General features: G+C 37.1%; 1 protein-coding gene across 1 annotated transcript in view; it reads left to right on the top strand.

The window, feature by feature from the left end:
- LOC149560530 (pectin acetylesterase 12-like) overlaps window positions 1-22217 on the top strand; it is a 60337-nt gene that overhangs the window by 23161 nt on the left and 14959 nt on the right. The window contains exons 5-11 of the mRNA XM_089824715.1: window positions 13406-13492; window positions 13872-13996; window positions 14784-14844; window positions 20912-20968; window positions 21073-21150; window positions 21644-21749; window positions 22039-22181. Of these exons, the coding sequence (XP_089680841.1) occupies window positions 13406-13492; window positions 13872-13996; window positions 14784-14844; window positions 20912-20968; window positions 21073-21150; window positions 21644-21749; window positions 22039-22181 (657 nt within the window). The remainder of the gene's footprint in view (window positions 1-13405; window positions 13493-13871; window positions 13997-14783; window positions 14845-20911; window positions 20969-21072; window positions 21151-21643; window positions 21750-22038; window positions 22182-22217) is intronic.

Here is a 22217-nt window from a genome sequence, read left to right as displayed (position 1 = left end):
TGAGTGACACATGCAGAGAATAATGGAGAGCTATAAAAGTATGGCTTCTTGCTAACTATCACTGGTATGAGTGCTATCGCTGGTATTGAGTGCTGTCGTAGTTATTGAAAGAAGGGCTTGCTTGGCCTCATGCATGCTTGGTTTACAAATATTATCTCCCAATAGGAGTTACAAGCAAGATATTTGAAAGGTGGTGAATCATAAGTTACATTCTTGATTTGCATAATAGAAAATCACAAATAAAAGGTTGATGAAAAATAATAAGAGAGGTTGATGGGAAAAAAATAATTTCAAAGGATCGATGAAGATAATATTCACACCTTGACATAAAATGGAAATAATAATTGCTTCTAATGCTTTAGTATAATGACACCATCTGTATCTACATATATTTGTATATGTATGTACACATATACATAGTATTCTAAATATAGGTATTTTTGTGTATACATCATTTAAGTAAATGTATACATTCATGTACTCGCATTTGAATGTACACACATATACGTATATATGTATGTACATGTACAAGTACGTGTAAGTAGCATGGTATCATTATACTAGAACATGTTCTACATAACAAGGAAACTCTGATATCGACCCAAATCATTAAGGTAACAATTGTTCTTAGTTTGTTCATATTATTATCTTGCTAAGTGTGTTGACTCAGTTAGCTTATGGTGATCACTTGATATATCCTTACTTGCCTAGTCAAGTTTCCCTTGGCCAAGGCGGTTGTTAGGAACCTGTGTGTTCCTTCTGTTTATTTTGTTAGAGTAGTGTTGTTGGACGCATATGCTTTGTAAGTCGTCCCGTGAGTATATTTTATTATCCCACATGCATAGGTAGTATTACTTTTCTAGATCGTACCCAGTATATAAGAATAGGTTGAGGCCCTTGATGAGCACGGACGAATTTATTGTATTGAGCTTGCTCAAAGGAGGTTACCCCCTCGAAGTGGCCTGCGATCAGTAGATTCATTCTGAGTTCTGCTATCACTTTGTATTCTGTTATTTCGAGCATTCTCACGATATTGCTATAAGGAGGTTCTTCACATCTGGTATCAGAGCACTCTCTTGGGCTCGCTGGGTGGAAATTACATCAAATTTTTTTCTGTCGTGGCCTTCAGGTTCCTCTCACTTCTCATATCTCTTGTTATTGCAATAACTCTTTTCAGTTGTTCTGTCTGTGAGTAAATTTTTCTACGTCGACTGTTCAAAAAAAAAAGAGTAAAAATTTTTCTGTTTTTTAGTCGTAGCTTCCTTGTTTGCTTTCTGTTTCTGCTCATACTTCCGCAGAACGTCTGCAATATCATTTCGCATACTTCCTTCCTTGGCGACCCAACCCCAAATTTTACATATCAAAGCCCTAAATCCCTCATTTATCTAATTTTAGGGTTTGCCCTATCTTTTTCACCTCTCATCCAATCGCCACCAAACTGAGCCACAAGATTCAATTCCTCATTTTGCTCCCTTATCCCTCTTGGACTGTTCGCCTCATTTCGCCTCCCTACCCTTGAAACCCTCATTTTTCTTTTTCCCTTGTCCCCGGATAGTCTCCTACCACCCGTTTCAATGGTTCCGTTGGTACATCAAGGCTAATGTAGGCCCAACGTGGAGAGAATTGTGCACTCTCATTTTGGAGCGCTTTGGCCCTAGTTCCTTTGATGATTTCACAGGAGCACTAACTAAACTGCGTCAAACAGGCACTGTAAGAGAATACCAGACAGAGTTTGAAAAATTAGCTAATTACACAGAGGGCTTGTCTGATGAATTCTTCCGTAGTTGTTTTGTCAGTGGTCTGAAGGATGCACTTCGCTCAGAAGTCAAAATGTTTCGACCTACTACAATGATGGAAGCCCTTGGGTTGGCTAAGTTAGCGGAAGACAAGATTAGTGCTCTACAACGCTCCAGATCTAATTTTGTTCCATTCAGAAATACAGGTTCTCACAACCCTCCAGTCATACCAGCTCCCAGAACTACTCCGATCAAGCACTTGTCTGAAACAGAGATGCGAGTCAGGCGAGACAAAGGGCTTTGTTATAATTGTGATGAGAAATGGTCTCGGGGCCATAGATGTGTTCAGCAAAAGCTCTATCTCTTGGATGTGGATTCTCCACCGGAACTGGAAGAATATGTAGATGCTCAGGAAACAGTGGATGATGAGGTTGAGCCTCACCAGCCTGAACCTCCTTCACCAGAAGCTCCACCAGAGATATCTGTCCATGCTTTGGCAGGAGTCACTACTCCACAACCCATGCAGGTCCAGGGTTTCTTCAAGAAGATCCCTCTTACTATACTCATTGATTCTGGTAGCACTCATAACTTCATTGATCCACGAATAGCCAAACAGGCTGATTGCTTTATCCATCCCTGCTCTAGCTTTGAAGTTATGATTGCCAATGGGGGCACTTTACCTTGTAAAGGGAAATGTCGCAATGTGCGTCTCTCTATTGGAGATTATAACATGCGCTCTGACATGTTTGCCTTACCCTTAGGTGGCTGTGATGTGGTTTTGGGTGCCCAATGGTTACGCACTCTTGGCCCCATTCTCTGGGATTTTGCTGAACTTTGGATGCAGTTTTCAACCGAGGGGCACCAACACACTTTGAAAGGCTTACACCCAGGGTCTCTCAGCATCATCAGTTCACACTGTATGGAAAAACTTCTTAAGAAGAATTCACATGGTGTCATCGCTCAGCTCCATTCCATTCAGATGCAGCCATCAGCAGTCTCTAGCACTCCTGCCGATCTCCAACACATTTTGGACAAGTATTCTGGTATATTTGCTGAACCTGTGGGATTACCTCCTTCTCGTCCAGAGGACCACCGTATTCAGCTCCTTCCTGGCAGTGTTCCGCCCAACATCAGGCCCTACCGCTACCCATTTCATCAGAAGACCGAAATCGAGATACTTGTCCGTGACTTACTGAAGCAAGGTATTATTCGCCCTAGTACCAGTTCTTTTTCTTCTCCAGTTCTGCTTGTTCGCAAAAAAGATGGGTCATGGCGACTCTGCATTGATTTCCGAGCACTTAATCATCTCACTATAAAGGACAAGTTTCCCATTCCAGTTGTTGATGAACTTCTTGATGAACTTCATGGGGCTCATTTTTTCTCCAAGTTAGATCTTCGTTCTGGGTATCATCAAATTCGGGTTAATGAGGAGGATATACCTAAAACTGCCTTCTGCACACATGATGGTCACTATGAATTTTTAGTCATGCCCTTTGGCCTCACGAATGCTCCTTCAACATTTCAGGCAGTGATGAATAACATATTTCGACCATACCTCTGGAAATTCATTCTAGTCTTCTTTGATGATATCCTCATATATAGCAAAACTTGGGCTGAGCATCTCCATCATCTGGAGCTTGTCTTGCAACTTCTCTCTGATCATCAACTCTGTGCAAAACTATCTAAATGTGTGTTTGGCCAGGAGGAAGTGGAGTATCTCGGGCATATTGTTGCACACCATGGAGTGCGGGTGGATCCTACAAAAATAGATGCCATGAAAACTTGGCCGCATCCTAAAACTCTCAAGAGCCTTCGGGGTTTTTTGGGGTTGACTGGCTACTACCGCAAGTTTGTCAAAGATTACGGGAAAATTGCAGCACCATTGACAGCTCTGTTAAAAAAGGATGCCTTCTCCTGGACCCCTGTTGCTGAGACTGCATTTGAACAACTGAAACAGGCTATGTGCAGTACACCTGTTCTCGCGATGCCAGATTTTTCCAAACCCTTCACTATTGAGAGTGATGCTTGCGGCAATGGATTGGGTGCTGTTCTCCTGCAAGATGACCATCCTATTGCGTTCACTAGCAAAGCCCTCTCTGGTAAGAATCTAGCCCTCTCTACTTATGAAAAAGAAATGATGGCTATTTTGCATGCTGTACAGAAGTGGCGGCCATACCTCTTAGGGAGTCATTTTTGCATCAGAACCGATCACCAAAGTCTGAAATACTTCCTGGAACAACGGGTATCCTCTCCTACACAACAGAAATGGGTCAGCAAACTCATGGGGTATGATTATGAGATCACCTACAAGAAGGGTAAGGAGAATATTGTGGCAGATGCTCTTTCTCGCACATTTGATAATCAAGCTTCCCTTTCCGCTATTTCTATGCCCATTCCCAATTGGTTAGCGTCTGTTCAGCAGGGCTATGACAGTGACTCTTCTTTATCTCAAATCATTCACCAGCTAGCCAATAATCCTTCTGCTATACCACATTACTCTTGGGATGGTGCTTCTCTTCGATACAAGGGTCGGCTAGTGCTTCCTCAGAACCCAGCTCTACATCAGGCTATTTTTTATGAACTCCATGCTTCTCCTTCAGCAGGGCACTCAGGCTTCCTCAAAACTTATGAGCGAGCAAGGAGAAACTTCTTTTGGAAAGGGATGAAACAGACGATTCAACAGATGGTGGCTGAATGTGATACTTGCCAACGCCACAAGGGTGAAACGACCCTCCTTCCTGGCTTGCTCGAACCATTGCCCATCCCTACACGGATTTGGACTGATATTTCTATGGATTTCATTGAAGGGCTTCCTAAATCCGGTGGCAAGACAGTGATCTTGGTTGTGGTTGATCGTCTCTCGAAATATAGTCATTTTTGTGCCCTCAGCCACCCCTATACTGCCTCCTCTGTTGCACAAATCTTCATGGACCAGATATTTCGTCTTCATGGACTCCCTTCTTCCATTGTCTCTGATCGTGATGCAACTTTTACCAGTCATTTTTGGACTGAACTGTTTCAGAAAACTGGCACCAAACTGAAGATGAGTTCGGGCTATCACCCACAAACTGATGGTCAAACTGAAATTGTCAATAAATGCTTGGAAACTTATCTTCGTTGCTTCACTTCCGAACAGCAACATCAGTGGGCCAAGTGGCTCCCTTTAGCTGAATGGTGGTACAATACCTCTTACCACACTGCCTCTAAAATGACTCCATATGAAGCAGTCTATGGTCAGGCACCTCCAGTGCTCCTTCCCTACACTCCCAACAGCTCACCAGTCCAGGCAGTTGACATAGTTCTCCGCAGCAGGGATCAGATTCTTCGTACCTTACAGGATAATCTTCACATGGCTCGTAATCGGATGAAACAGCAAGCAGATCAACACCGTTCTGAGCGCTCATTTCAAGTTGGGGATATGGTTTTTCTTCGTCTACAACCATACAAACAATCCTCCCTAAAGCTGAAAGGGCGTCATAAGCTGGCCCCAAAATTTTATGGGCCTTATAAGGTTCTGCAGAAGATTGGTTCAGTTGCTTATAAACTGGAACTTCCTCCTTCTTCCCGCATTCATCCAGTCTTTCATGTTTCTTGTCTAAAGAAAGTTCTGGGTACCACTGTCAGAGCACAAACTACTCTCCCTGAAATGGATACGGAAGGATCCATTATCCTGGAGCCGGTGGCAATCATTGACCAGCGCACTCGCCAGCTTCGCTCTCGCTCCATCTCTGAGGTCTTGATTCAGTGGCATGGCATGCAACCAGAGGATGCTACCTGGGAACCCCTTCTTCAGATTCAACAACAATTTCCACACTTTAAGCTTTGAGGACAAAGCTTTTTTCTAAGGGAGAGGGGATGTTAGGAACCTGTGTGTTCCTTCTGTTTATTTTGTTAGAGTAGTGTTGTTGGACGCATATGCTTTGTAAGTCGTCCCGTGAGTATATTTTATTATCCCACATGCATAGGTAGTATTACTTTTCTAGATCGTACCCAGTATATAAGAATAGGTTGAGGCCCTTGATGAGCACGGACGAATTTATTGTATTGAGCTTGCTCAAAGGAGGTTACCCCCTCGAAGTGGCCTGCGATCAGTAGATTCATTCTGAGTTCTGCTATCACTTTGTATTCTGTTATTTCGAGCATTCTCACGATATTGCTATAAGGAGGTTCTTCACAGCGGTTTAGGACTCATACCTGTCAGCTCAATGGCAGGTGGTGCCCTCATGCCCATTGCCCTCTCTGGCAATGCTTCACCCCTTCGTCATGTTCCTACAAAATGAAATTTACAATGTTAATAACATATTTCCAAATTATTTAAACAAATAATCATTTAGCTAAACCATTTTCCTTCATATAACTTCATAACTTCATAAAGAAAACCAATTTTTCTAATTCTCATGAACCATAATGAATAACCAACACTTCAATTTCACATGAACCATAATGAGCAACTAATACTTCATTTTCATATGAAACTAAAATGAATAACAAATTTAACCAACCAACTCAATTTTGCTTGAAGTCTTAATGACTATATAAAATATTTATAATTAAGAAAAAATAGCGGATTTAACACAATGCTCCTCTTCTTGTTGTAGAGAGCTCAAGCCATTTTGGTGCACTTGATGTACCTTTGGTTTGGGGTGTTTGGGTGTTAGTTTATCAAGGTTAATGCAATAGGGGAGCCAAGTTTTACTCATGTCTGCTTCTTGACCTCCATTACTGCCTCAAGTGAATGCTTGGCGCTTTGATCTTCTGCTGGCCTTTGAATTTCTTCTACAGAGTCCATGTCCACTAGTTCTTTTGTGCCAGTAGGTTGCTTGTTAATCTTCCATTGGCCTTTCAATTTCTTCTATAGAGTCCATGCCCACTAGTACTTTCATGTCCATGTCCATGTCGCGAGTGTTGGACGATGGTTGAGCTTGAACTTGTTTCTTTGCAAGGGGCTCTGTTTCTGGTCTAGTTTCACCAACAGGAGGACATTCAACAATCTTATCAGTATGAATTGAGGAAGGTTTTGAACTTGGTTGCCTTGATTTCCATTGAGAAGTTTCCTTTGTATTGCATGATTTTCTCATCTTGCGTTCCCTTAGCCACTTCTCTATTCTTATAACATTGAAAGTTCTGAACTGCACATTATCCTCCTTTTTACTCCAATCTTAGGAATCAAAATTCCTTGGACTCGATCAAGGTATTGAGGGTCTAACACTTCCTTTTCATCATCTTCTTCAACACCTTCAATATTCAGTTGCAACTTGAGAGTAACAATCTACTTTAGAGTAAACCTAGACCAGAGTCTTTTCCTTACTTAGAACTCATCAATACAGTCTGCTTAAAAGTCTTCTAATTGTGGTTCATGCATGAAATCTGGGGCTACATTCAAATTGGCTTTGGCAAAGCCTTTAATACCAAATTTAGACTTAGCTTGATATGGCTTCAAGTTCACCTCTTGATTCAGACTCAAGGTTCAATGCATTATACACTAACCTGCAATGGTAGTGCCTTAAATTGACTAGAAAAACAACTCATGAACTCTTCTTTCCTTTAAGCCATTGATCCACATGAGCTAATTGTCTATAGATTTCAATCAACACATACTCATCGAGGTAGTGTCTGGGTAGTCTCATAGGCTCTCCATCAAACCCTCCTACTCCCAAATAAGTGAATTTTGGGAACTGAATAAAATAACTTCCATAAAGAGTGATTAATTGCATGGCTTCTTCAAAGAGCTTCTTATTTTATTTCCCCTGTAACTCGAAGACCAAGTGTGCTAGAAATACATCATTTACTAGTTTGAAATTCTCAGGGTTTTTCCTGCTGTTGCAAGTGCGCATGATACTTCTAAATCTTCATGTCGTCTCTCCAAGCTCATGCGGAAGACCCTCCTATTCTCTACAAAAAGCTTGAATATAAAATAAGCAGGAAGTCATATAAAAACCAGCCATACCACTAACTTGGGTTAGTTCTTCATGTAACTTGTCTGCGACAATCTCTTCCTAGTCTATGAATTTTTTCACTCCTAATATCACTTGGATGAAGAAATACATCCAGTGTTCCCAGAGAAAAGAATGATGGTTCCCTTTTACCCTGTTCAACAACAATACTATATCTTTGATGTCTCTAATTAGGTGCTCTTTGGTTAAGGGTCTAGGCAAACAAAGCCACCTTTTTTAGGTTTCAACAACCAATTCCTTGTAATTACACTGTTGTAATCCATTTTCTTCATAGAAAATTGACTAAAAACCACACCTATAGTCCAATCCTCATACATCTCCATGCCTCATGGCTACCATTACTGAATCTCGGCATATTCTAACCAATGTCTTGCTAGTGAAGGTACAGATACACTTCTCTTCAACTTCGTACCTATTCATGCACTCCAACGCCAATTCCAGGCAAGGTGTTGCTTTGGAAAGCCAATGGCTTCAATTAGGCCAGTTCTGGCCACTCTACTAGCCATTGATTTTTGCTCAATAGTTTTAATTCTTTCCACAATCTCTTCTAGGTCTACATTTAGGAGGGTTGTATCTCCGATTTCTGGGAGGGAACTAACTAGACAAGGGTCTTTCTCTATTGTAGGGAGCTTAGGTCTAGATATAGACATTTTTATAGAGAACTCCTAGATCCACACAACAATAGAGGAATAAAACAACAAATCCCTACTCTACAAATTCAATTAATGAAAAGAAAGAATTTTGCGTAGAAAATGCTCCAATACTCACTAGATGGATTCACCCAACACTTGTGATTTTTTGAAAGCAAACTAAGTTGCCTTCCTCTGCTGCTTCAATATACTATTGTCATGATTAATTAGTATGATTATATGTGTTTATGAAATGGAGACAGAAAGATTTGATTCGAGATTACACACGCTTGATACAATTAATTTCATCGTGTAGAGTATTGCCGATTTAACAACATACTAACAATTTTAAATGTGAGTCATTTCGGCATGTAGACATAGTCATTTCATTGCTACCTCCAATACACCACTTTTTAAAATCATTAAATGTCGGTTCGTTCGCTTTTCGTACACCTTAACTAATGAGCACCACTTTCCATGAAACCTGTTGCCGGCTTTTGTTTCTAATGAACTTTGAACTTTGAACCTTGAAAAAGAGCTTCAATTTCGATGAGTGCATAAACTTTCCAAAAGAGACCAAGGGACTTCAAGCACTAAACACAAAAGAGTTGATTTGGCACCTCGAACCTTACAGTTCAAGGTTCAAGTTCAATGGTGAGTGCTCTAAGGGATTGGATGACTTGGCAAGTTGATAACGACGCGACTCCTACTGGACTTTGAACTTTGAACTACAAGAGGTTCAACATAAGGGTTCAATGACTCGAATATACACCTAAAGACATAAAAACAACTTAGTTTTTTTGAAGAGAAATAAGTGGGTAAACTTGTTCAATATCAGCCTTGGCTTCTTGAAGTCTCTCCTTCTTCGTACAAGGGTTAGGGATATTGCCTTCTTGGCCCATAGCTTGTTAATTGCCAACACCTCCTCCTTCACTTTTGTAATGTCTATCATGTTCACCCCTTTTTGCTTGGGATAGTTGGTGTCTTCATGGTTTCCTTGATCACACCATTTGCATAGCCACCTTCCACATCCTTGCCCATTTTGATAGCCCAATGCATTGTATGATAGTTTATCCTTTGGAGTTGTACTATATTTTATTTTGTCGCTGATTTTCATGATTGCTTGGCAATAGATTTTGGGGTTTTCATGGAGTGGACTCTCCTAATGTGAAGGGTAATTGTGTGCTTCTAGTCTTTAAATCATATGGACACTCCTTTGTCAAATGGCCTATCACTTGGCAAATCTCACAAAACATCGTTTTAGGACAATAACCTTTCACATGTCCCTCAATTTTGCACTCTGTACACTGTAGCTCATTACTTTATTTATTGGCCCCTTTCTTAGATTTTAGTTCTTTCATATTTCTCATAATTTCTCATTGTAGGGCCCACATTGTTGTTGATTCATCATCACTACTCCCCTCTGTGCTATCATCATCATGTGTATTCCTCTTCCCTAGGGAGGTTGTCTTGTTTTAACTCTCAATGTCCTTTGCCTCGATTGTAGGCATTGGTGTATGAGGGTGGAGGCACCACTTTTATCTTCCTACACAGGGAGGAAATCAACCCCTTGATGAACCACCTCTTCAACCCATTGATTGGTTGATACTCCAACTTGTTGAACAATTCCTCGAGCCTATGATTGTAAGCTTGTACACTCTCATTCTTCCCTTGTTTGGCATTATAAATTTCAGCAACAATCTCATTGCCATCTTGTACCAATTTAAACTCAGCTTCGAATGTCCTTTGGATTGCATTCCAAGAAACTATAGATGAAGCATCTAGTATGTGAACTAGTCAATGGATGTATCTCGTATCCTTGTAGGAAACACTTTTAACCAATAGTGTTTGTCATCCCAGTTGTTGTTTGGTATCCGTATTATAAATTTCAGCAACAATCTCATTGTCATCTTTTATGAATTTAAACTCAACCTCAAATGTCCTCTAAAGTGCATCCCAAAAAGCTATGGATGAAGCATCTAGTTATGCGAACTAGTCGATGGCTATATCTTGTAGCCTTATTGTTAATACTCCTAACCAATAGTCTTTGTAATCTAAGTCATTGCTACCCAGATAGTTTCACAAGTCTTCTAGTGCCTCATAGGGTCTTCCAACCCGCTTGCGATCTTCTACAGTTTCTACCGATCCACCTTTGAATTTGGTAGAGGAGTCACCATCTTTCTTGCTTGATTGCCCTATTTTCCCAACAAAACCCAGACTTCTAATCAAGTGTTAATGTTTAGCCTACGCAAAGGGGAATTTTTGCCCAACATTAGGTGATCTCGCCCAACAAATCCTCAAATTCTGCCCAGCATTTGGTACAAATCAGATTGATGTTAAGTGGTATTTGACTTGGTCTTGGTATGACATTAAGATGAAAATGCATTTTGAACCCAAATCTTGAACCCACATCCTATTGTCTTTTTGTTAATTAAAACTAGACCGAGGGGCTCAGGATAGGAGCCTCTAGTGTAATTAAGGAGCAACATCCCATGCAGGGGGACGAGGATGAGGGGATAGCAGGGGACAACAATGTAAGTATATATGTTTGTTTTTTTGTTAATTAAAACTAGACTGGGGGGCTCGGGGCAAGAGCCCCTAGTGTAATTAAGGAGCAACATCCCATGTAGGGGGACGAGGATGAGGGGACGGTAGGGGACAACAATATAGGTATATATGTATGTATATATCTATATCTACATCTCTCTCTCTCTCTCTCTCCCTCTATATATATATATATATATATATATATATACATATTATAGTAACATGGGGATGCGTCCCCTCCCCCAAAAAAGCTTGTCTCCAAGACAGGAGTGGCACTACCCATTTGTTGTCATCTCGACAGAGACAAGGGGGATGTTCTGAGATCCCCTAAGGGGACAAGGGGATGAGAAGCCCTTGACCCCTCTAGGGAATGACCAAACACTTGGTATCCACTTAAAACAAAAAAATTATAACATTTTTTTAATGTCTCTCAAGGGATGATTAGGAGCCTCCTTCACTACATTTTGGGCCTTGGCATTTAGATTATGTAGTTTGTACTTGTTTTGATATATGAAGATTGAATATTGTATTGATATTATGTTGCTCAATGAAATCATCTTTATGATGATTGATGAGATATTCATACTTTAGAAAATTTGATATTTATGACTATTATTGTTGCTGATTCGAGTATTTAAAATTTTAATATTTATTGTTCAATTTTCATTTTTCCACTTTCATGGTCAATGTTCAATAACAATGTAATTTTCAAGTATTTTGATTTTAGAAAATTAATATTTTTAATTTTACATCATTATGTCTTATATTGTTATACATCTTTTCATAATTAGCATTTTAAGTACCATATGTATAGTATATACTATATAGTATATACGCCTCCCTCTCCTCCCGTCCTTCCCCACCGTACCCCCGCCGTCCTCCCACCATCCCCAAATTTGGGCCCCTTTGCCCCCCTTGCTTGGAAACTTGTCCCCCGTTTCCCAAGGTGATATATCTATGTATGTATGTATGTATGTACGTACGTATGTATGAATTTTTCAATATATATAAATATATTATATGTCTTTTGATGTTTTATATAAATTTTAATGACAACATTTATGGTGAAATCAGAAAATCTCTTGTTCGAGACACAAAATAAGTCTCCAACTCAAACACTTTGATGCATGCATGCATGAAACATAGATTCAACTTAGTGCCAACTTTGAACCATTAGCTATATAAGACAAGAATGCGTCCCCTATTTTTGGCCCTCAAGGAAACTCCTCGGAAACACATCCCCTGCTTTCCGTGTCCCTGTCCAAAAACACAGTGGAATATTTTAAAAACCAACACAAGTCAATGTTTCTCTTAAGACAACAAAGTAGAAACAAATCCAAGTGAGCTTTGACATTAAGTATGGATGAACAAATAATATATGTATATTTAAGATTTAAGATAGCTATATCCAGCTGTACAAGACATCATGAAAACTCTCGATATTTATATACCTTTCCATGCAACTCTTGTAGAAGTAATTTGAAAGTGAATGTGCAATTAATAATAAGCTCAAAAGGTACTAGTGAGTGTTTAAAAAATGTAGTAGGTTTTAGGGCAGATAAAGTTATATATATGAAAGAAATTTTTGTAACCTACCAGCCCTGCATACTTGGCAAGTCTGATCTGCAGATATGTTGAGGGTGTCTTGTATCTGAACTTGTGAGTAGAGTTGGGTTCTGACAAGTCTCACAAGTACACTTTAAACCATATGAAGTTAAGTTTTTCAAAGGACCACAGTCTTTTCCTCCATTGTAGGCAGTTTGGAAGTTGAGGATGTATCAATGAACATCCTTCTATCCTTCTTTGTTTTAGCATTCAAAAGCTGCTATGGAGAATTTACAACCTTTTCTTGAGTGGGTAGCTTGTGATTCCAATTGATTTTGATCAGCATTTCTCAAAGAGGTGTGGTCCAGGCCAATAGCTGTGCACAAAGTGGAAAGGAGCTATGACCAGTAATGAGTAAGATATTTCATTGTACGGTATGCACATGGTTGATGGGTACCTCCAAACCTTAGTACTTTGTATTTATATGTGTCAATATTTTAAGATTTCTCTCCATCTTCCCATTTTCACAACACAAACATCTGGAAAACATAAAAAGTTCAGGTGTTCCTTCTACATAACTTCAAGAACACTGTTGGTAATGACCACAATGTTCTTACATTTGGGGTGATACGAGGCATTGTTTTCATCACTTCTAACATAGTTTAAGTGAATCTGGAGCTGGCATCTCCAAAGAATAGAAGGTTGTCATGTGGAGGTGTTGAGACTTCTAAATACATTTTGGGCATCATCCATGGTTATCCGAGCTTGTTTCCCATCCTTGGGAGAGACATTTGTCTCTGATGTGTTAAAGTTCCTATACTCAAATATATCTTCTTTATGACAATTGTTGGCTTCATAATCAGAGTTAGGCATGCGACGAATCTTGGTTTCTAAACAATAAATGATAAGCACTACTTGATTATTGACCAGTGTCAATGAATGTATTATTGTGTGATTGGCATAAACTAACCATTTATCTGTCATTATGTTCTAGGTACCTAAACTATTTTTTAGAGGGCAACGAATTTGGAAAGCTGCTGTGGAGGATCTATTGTCAGAAGGAATGAATCGAGCAGAACAGGTTATTTCTCCCTCCAAGCCATCCATGATCTTTTAGTTGATTTCCTTATTTGTGTGATGCTCATAACTTGAATGATTTTTCTCTTTTCAACCTTATTTAGTTTTCAGTTGTTTTATTTTAATAATATGAAGTTATCAATTGCTATGTTATATTTGTTAGTATTTGAAAATAATTAATTTCGTAGCATAAAGTCTGATGTCCACAGCATTTGCCAAGATTCTTTAGTGAATTATTAACCTTGTGAAGAGTGCTTTATGGTCTATCCTGTCAAGATTGCTGCCAAGTTTTCAGTGCAATTGATGCCCAACGTGTGGCTATTTGCACAGTGCTATAGTTTTTTACTTTTGAATCTTCAGTTATAAAGTGAAATTATTTGCAGGCTTTGCTTTCTGGATGTTCTGCTGGGGGATTAGCATCAATTCTTCACTGTGATGAATATAGGGAGTTGATGCCGAGTAGTACTAAAGTGAAATGCCTCAGTGATGCTGGATTATTTCTTGATGTGTATGGTCTCAACCCTTCCTACACTCATTTGTGTACGCATTCATGTGTGTATCTATATCTAAATATGTAGACTTTATGCATACACATAAATGTAGGTATATGCATACCTATTATATTTTGACACACACACCTGTATATAGATGCTTATTTCTCTGTATATTTGTACATATGTATATGTATATCTGTCTATCTATCTACCCGTGTATCGCTACATACAGATATTCACATACATACACATTCTAGATATACAGTGTACATGCCTTTTTTCTGGAATATTTCTCCTGTTAAATTCTGGAGTGTTAGGCCACTTCATATGCACGAGATGATTTTACTAAACCTTCCTCATTACTATAAATTGACCAGCACAAATTGATAATTTTTTTCTAAAGAAAATCTGCAACAAGAATGTTTTATAGAGTTCATTTCTGGATTAAACCCTGAGATTTTTCATCATCAATGTCTTGGATCATAGTGCATGATCCATTATCAGGAAGAAAGCAATAGTTAGAGAGAAGAAGTATATTCCTGACGATGAATCATGCAGTATGATCCAAAATCTTGATGATGAAATATCTCACAGTTAAATCTAGAAATGAAAAAAATCTAACATCATGGACTGTGGAAACTACATGACTCTAAGAATGTTTGCTAAGATTCTTACTATTATACATTTTGTAACTTTGTCATGATTCTTATATTGTGAACTTCTTTTATAGAGCTACAGTAAAAGCTCATAATACAACTAGTTTTGTTTGATTTACAAATTGTCTGGTTCATAAATGACCAGGATGGATATATCTGGAGGTCACTACTTGAGATCCATCTTTAAAGGCGTTGTAACAATGCAGGTACTTGTTTTCATTATTCATTTTTTTAATAAGGCTGGTAATTTTTTTGGTTGAGGATGTTCCATGAATGTCAATGTGCCTAAGCTATTGTAGGCTTCAACTTTCAAACAAGACATTTTATTTCAAGCTTATCAAAAAATTTGTTCTGTAGGACGTCTCATAGCTCCCAATCTGCTGATTTAGACAGATAATGCTCGACATTTTTAATTCTGAAGATGGAGATGAACCTGTAAATTGTTATTCTATTTGTTTACAATGACGTTCTTAAAAGAAAATTGAATACAGTTAGCTCCATATTTAAAACCAAAGCCAGTTGTTGCCTGTCCTAGGCTTCAAGGAAATTTTACAGCTAGATCTGGCTTCATACTATTTTCAAAAAGAATACTTAAGATGTTACAGACTGTTCAGCTAGAATAGTGCAAGCACTTGACAAATATACCTTTGACCAGTTCCACGAAATCTTGTACCCTGATGTTTGGAGCACATCCTATCTTTGACTTTGAAGAGATTATAGAACAATATTATTCTATCTTTTTTGGACATTCAAATTTATCGTCTCCACTAGTTGATCCCATGCATGATTTGTATCCTGACAGAAAATCTCCCAAATGACATCTAAAGTGTTTTTAAGCTTCCAATTTTCCATCTTCCTTCTAAAGAAAACATTGATATAGTTATGTGATTCTCCCTGAATATCAATATTCGTGAGCATTTTGTGCTCATAAAGATGCAATCTATATGGAGTGCAACAATGCCTATTATATGAGTTATCCAACTATGTATTAATTGATTGTTGGCTCTTGAGTAGTTATATATGTCAGTAGTGACTGAATTGACAGTTGTATTACTAATTGCAATGCTTCTGGATTCAGTTGTGTGAGTATTTTTGCATCAACTTAACTGGCTAAAAAAGAGGGGTAGAGAAGTGAGAAGTGGGAGAGAGGTATCAGGAGGAGAATGCCAAGTGGCAAAGAAAAGGCAAAATGTTTAACAACAAAAGGGAGAAAAGAGGAACTAGACTAAGTAAAAAAGGTCAACAAGAGAAACAAGCTATATATATATATATATGAATATGAAATCCTAGATTAATAAAGTGAACAATAATCAATCCAAAAAACAACAATAGCTAAGTACGTAAAAACAAATATGCACATAAGCCAATCCAAACAAAATTATAAGGTCAATATGAAGAAAAAAATAACTTGTTTCTGGTTTTTAGTTTCATATATATATAATACCTAAAATGGAAACAAAAAACCAGAAAAATAAAAAATACCTAACCTAAAAAATCAAAACAAAGAATAACTAATATAATAATTAAACAATAAACAAAGGAAAATAGATAAGATAAGACAAAAGTACAAATTGCTAAAAAGGAAAAAAGTAATAACTATATCTGCGTGAATGTATGTGTATGTGTATTTAGATTTATATATATGTATGTCCATGTGTATATACATAGATACACATACATACATATACATACATACATATAATAAATATGTACTATATGTATGTATATTTATACATACATATACATACACACACATATATCAAAATGTAAACATACTAAAAGAACAAACATATTAATAAAGAAGATGGATACACACACACACACCAAAATCCGAACATAAAAAACTACAGCACAAGCACAAGACAATAATGAAAAATACAAGCACCAATTATGAAAAAGTCTAACAAATAAAATCAAATCCAAAACAAAGAGGACAAAGGGAAGACCAAACGCCTTAGAGGAAAATACACAAAGAAATAATAAGAACAGAAAAAAACGATGAGAGAAAAGAAAAATAAATAGCATGAGTAAAACCCAAAACTAAAGAGATCTAATTGTCGAAACAAAGCACAAGAACAAATGCCAAAACAAAATTAAAACCAAACAACATCAACACAAAAGAGAAGTGATAATGCATAAAAGTGAAAAAATCTAACAAAAACAACCACCAAGTGAAAGAAAATTGGGTAGAAACAAAAAAGACAAAAATTAGAGCTAAATAACTCCAAAGAGGCTACCGAGTGGAAGAAAGAGAAAACTACCAAATGAATGAGAGACCCAACAACTAAAAGAACACATCACAAGGGAGAGTAGAAACCTCCCTCCTCTCACCTCTCTCCCCCTCTCTTTAATTGGTTAAGTCTGCTGATCCATTCCTTTTCTCATTATACCCTCTATTATTCATCCTGATGATGGATCATGGAGTGTGATCCAAAATGTTCATGAAAAATATTCACACAATTGAATTTAGAAGCACTGCAACTGATCTCATGGATTCTAGAAATCCACTTGCTCTAGTCATGTTACTCTTTGTAATTGTTGGGTTCTTTAAATATATTTTGTATTGTAAAGGAAAGTAGTGTAATCTAGTTAGATTCCTTGGCTAACCATCTCCAATCTACTTTTGCAATAAATTAGTGTGTGGATAATTGTAACATGCTAAATTTTCTAATCCTATTTATTTGATTTAAATAACAAAATAACAATTTCTTTCAGATTCATAAGGACAGTTATAATAATCATCATATCATTTGCACATGAAATGCAATTTCATTTCAATTTATATATGCAAGTAAAAGGAATAACAAATTTAACTGACTCTTACTCCAATGAAAGGTAAACTAACTTAACCATATTAACCATTTAACAATAGATAATTTAAAATACGAAAATATAAAAGTAAAATACCCGAAGTGTATTTATCTTGCATGAAGATCTAGTTCTTGAGTTGAGCAAGCCTTAGCATTCGGAAAAGAGGAGAAGCATTGTCAAGGGCTTAACCTCCCAACTGCAGACCCTCAAGTACCCCTACACAATCTCTACTGAGAAAGACCCTCCCTACCTTGGGATTGGCTTGGGACACAACTATCCAACCATTGAGCATCCTGGTGTTAAGAGTGTTGGCTAGACAACCAGCTAGGCTTAGGATACCTTCCATGGACTTATATGCCAACTGTTAGCACCTTGACCTCTAGTGATCACAACAAAAAGCATGCCATCAACCTACATTGGTCAAGGATTCTTGTGGGCACTATGTACTTGATCACACGCTGCTCGACTTGACAACAAGACCTATACAACGGACTACTATGAGCTGACACAGATTTAAACATCTTTTATTACTTTCTTATAGTTATTGATTGTTGTTTCTTTTATTGTGCATAGATAATTCGTGGTTCAATGGTTATCAATTCATGCCCTTCATCTCGACCACGTTGGCACTTCCTTGATGAATCATTGAGGTGGTTGTACGAGTATTTTCTAATCACAGCGATTGCATTCTGCTTGATCTGGGCCCATGGCTTTACACAAAATTAGTAATTCTTGTAATTTATTCTTAACTTCATAATGATGATGTCTCCTATCTTAGAGAGTATATTGCAGATACCTCTATATAAGCTTGCACCTTTCGATATTACTTCATTTAATTCTAATTTTGAAAAAAAAAAATGTTCATACGTAAATGTTAATTCTAATTCTCTTAAACAATGAAGAAACATTAGATCATATGGCTCTAACAATACGAATGATGCCTTCTAATTCCAGGCTATAGCTACGAGCCTTATTGTTATCAAATTAAAATAAGATAATTTCGTAGAGGTATTTTCATGACCTGACTGTAAGGTCACTTCTTGAAGTGCTCAATTAGTCCTTGAGCAATGCTGGTTACATAGATCTACGTTGCTATTCGTAGTGTAGAAGATATTGCAATTGATTATCGACATTGGGTGCTGAAAGCCTGGCATCGTCTAGCAAATATGAACAATGAGGCTGTATAGAAAATGTGAACAATGACGCCTGATTAAAGGTAGAGGAACTATTCACGACAAATGGTAATAGCAACTTGTATGCGACTTGTAGAAATATGAGTAGGATTCACAGAGAATATATGCAGCAGTGTGAAAAGAAAATAGTGTAGACTGTAAGAGATGGTAAACACTTTGCTGATGATATGAATATTGTTCAATATGAATTATCGCACAAATAGATCTTTGTTTGCTTGGTTAGATGCGCGGTTACGAGCAAGAAGTGTGAACATGGCAAGGGGTTACAATACAAAAAGCCATTGGCTCAAATGTGTCAATAATATTAAAATGGCCACTGAACATTATAAGGTCCAATGAGAATAATATAGAAATATGGCCACTCAAGATAAAATAATAAAACTATTGCCAACGAGTAATAATAGCTCATGCTAATATCTTAATATAATAATATTATACTAGACCTACCTATACTTGTGTATGTATGTACCCATGTATGTGTGTATATATATATATATTACACGTATGTATGCGTGATATTTTAACGTATCTGGTGTATACGTCTTATATCAAGTGGGTGTATACATACGTCTCATTCTAATTTACACATACATACATATATGTGCACACACACACACACAGATATATCTATATCTATATCTATATATGTAGATATTATGGTATTATTATATTAAGGCATGACAAATGTCACAGGTGAGATCATTTAAATTATATATATATATATATATATATATATATATATATATATATATATATATATATATATATATTATGGTATTAATATATTTAGGCATGACAAATGTCATAGGTGAGATCATCTAAATTATAAGGTAACATATTAGTTTTTAATTTGCTTAGTGATCTTTTCTTAATAATAAATATTTGTTAATCAGTTAGCTCATGGTAATCCATAGTATACCCTTTCTTGCCTACCCGTTTACCCGTTAGCCTTGGTGGTTAGGATTCATACCTATCAACCCATGGTGGATTGGCGCTCCTTACCCAATTCCTTCTCTTGCAATGATTCCCCCCCATCAAAATGCTCTTGCAAAAGAGAATTTTCCACAATAATAACATATTCCTCAAAATAATCAAAGTTACTATAACAAGTTATCATTTTCATGAAACATCATAATGTCTAATCACTATTTCACTCGCCATAAATTTATAACGAGTGACCAACTTTTCAAGATAACAAATATTATCACAATGCTTAACCAACATGGCATCTTCATATGAATTGTAACGAATAACCATAATTCCATTTCACATGATCATATTGTTTAACTAATTTACTAGTCAATTGACTTCACATGAAATCCCAACGGCTATAAGCACATTTTTAAAATAAGGAAAATTTGGGATGTAACAATAAGTATATACTTTTACTCCTATATTGAGTGTGCATTAAAATTCTGTTCATTATTTCAAGTACTCATTTTATAAGATAGGAGAGTAAACACAATCCATCAAAGAGGGTGTGTAATTTTGCTTTGTTGTTTGTTGGTGTTCCAATATGCAATTCTGCGAAATAGCCTAAACAAGAAACCCATCCTCTGATATTTTAACAAGCTCCAAACATACAAGGATTAGCATGAACAAAATTATTTAATTTTAATTTGAGTTGTTCATTTAGGGGAAAGCACAATTTGATTCTCTCTCCTTAATCTTGAGAAGGGCATAATATCACCAAACCCACGAAGGGGGAACACACGCTAACATACCCACACATGCATATAGTCACACAGCCCCCTCCCATGCACACACGCATGCACACATGCACACACTCATGACACATGCACACAGCCCCCCCACACACACACCCACACCCACACCCAGACACACACACGCCACATAGTCATGGACACAGATATAGACACATACACACGGAATGAATTCAATCTATTTGAGCAAATTTAAATATTTATATGTTTTTGTTTTACTTGTTAAATACTTACAATTACAAAAATTCAACAAGTATTTCTTTGATTGAGAATTTTTTGTAGTCACCGAAAAATGGCATATGCTTCTTTGCATCATTCCTCCTCATCCATTCTTCTTAAGATGTGAATTGATAGGCTGTGTGTAACAGTTCCTTATAGTTGTGTACTGTTACTTTTCTTTGTTTGGTTATTCTTCATTAGTATGCTACCATTAGGCATTGTTTGTTCTTAGTTCATTTCAGGCTCCTTGTCAAATCGCATTATTAAAATGAATTATAAAAAATGACTATTTTTATCATATGTTTATATGTTTCTTTCTACTATAGGGTGTAACAAAGAACTTACCAAGAGCTTGTACCTCACGAATGGAGGATCCATCTCAGGTGACAATGCAGTTTCTTATATTTTTTTCTTCTGTGAACTATGAACATTTGGATGGCCTGAAACTTTTGGTTCTTGCTAATGGGTTTTCTGAAAAATTTTGCAGTGCTTTTTTCCACAGTATCTGTTAAAGGATATTAAGACACCACTTTTCATTTTGAATGCAGCATATGACTCATGGCAGGTAATATACTTTCTTTTATTTGTCATCAAATGATCTGGTTTAGGATTCTTTTGTTTGAAAGACAGAACAAATCTATGCCTAGTACCTACTAGTTTGGTTGTACAGAACGAGTTGCCAAAAATAATGCAATGCAAGGATAATCTGGAATCTCTGCATTTCTATATATTGTAGTTATAAATTCTAGAAATATTGTCATGGTATCCCATGAGCACATAAAATGGACACATATATCTTTCTTGGATTGCTTTACAAATAGCAAAGCAAGAATTTATTTTCAAAACTTATTTTAATTAGTTTTATATTGATGAGAACGTGACTCATTCTTTAACTTAATAGGATTTTAAAAAGCACTATTTATGATTGATGCACATTCACATATTTTTTTTAGTTCCTTTCCTTTAGTCACTGATGTTTATGCATGTAGCAGATTTTGTATGGAACCCATATGAGCATCACAAAACTTCAAACTTTTAATTGTTGGTGTGGATGCCAGGTCCAGGATAATTTGGCACCAGTGCAAGCTGATCCTCATGGTCTTTGGCACCACTGTAGACTAAACCCAGCTAACTGCAGTGCAAGTCAGCTTAATGTGTTGCAAGGTATCCATTTCTTTATCTCAAATATAACTACAGTCAAAGTTATGCATGCCAATCCTGTGCAAATTATACTAGATTTACTTTTCAATTATACAAAGCTTTAGTTGATAAATTCTTCATTTATATAATTACCTTGAAAGGTTTATTTTGATAAAAATCTTTTTAAGCTGCAGACTGATAACTCTCTGAAAATTGTAGCTATTTCATTGATTTTCACATGGGACGAATCCCTTTTCTAGCTGAATATATCTTTATTCTGAGGCTTATCATAGGGATTCTTATTGATGAATAGGTTTCAGGATGAAGATGCTTCTTGCACTGAGGGACTTCTCTGCCTCTCGAGCTGGAGGCATGTTTATCAACTCATGCTTTGCTCATTGTCAGTCTGAGCGGCAAGATACATGGTTTGCTCCTGGTTCACCAAGGCTTAAAAAGGTAGGTTGTGAGTATACTTTTTGAAAATGTTAAGTC

The sequence above is a fragment of the Cupressus sempervirens genome, chromosome 4, assembly GCF_028749045.1.
Source record: "Cupressus sempervirens isolate cs-2001-9-10 chromosome 4, ASM2874904v1, whole genome shotgun sequence".
NCBI classification, from domain to species: domain Eukaryota; kingdom Viridiplantae; phylum Streptophyta; class Pinopsida; order Cupressales; family Cupressaceae; genus Cupressus; species Cupressus sempervirens.
The sequence above is the reverse complement of the archived record's forward strand: the minus strand, read 5'-3'. Positions and strand labels throughout refer to the sequence as shown.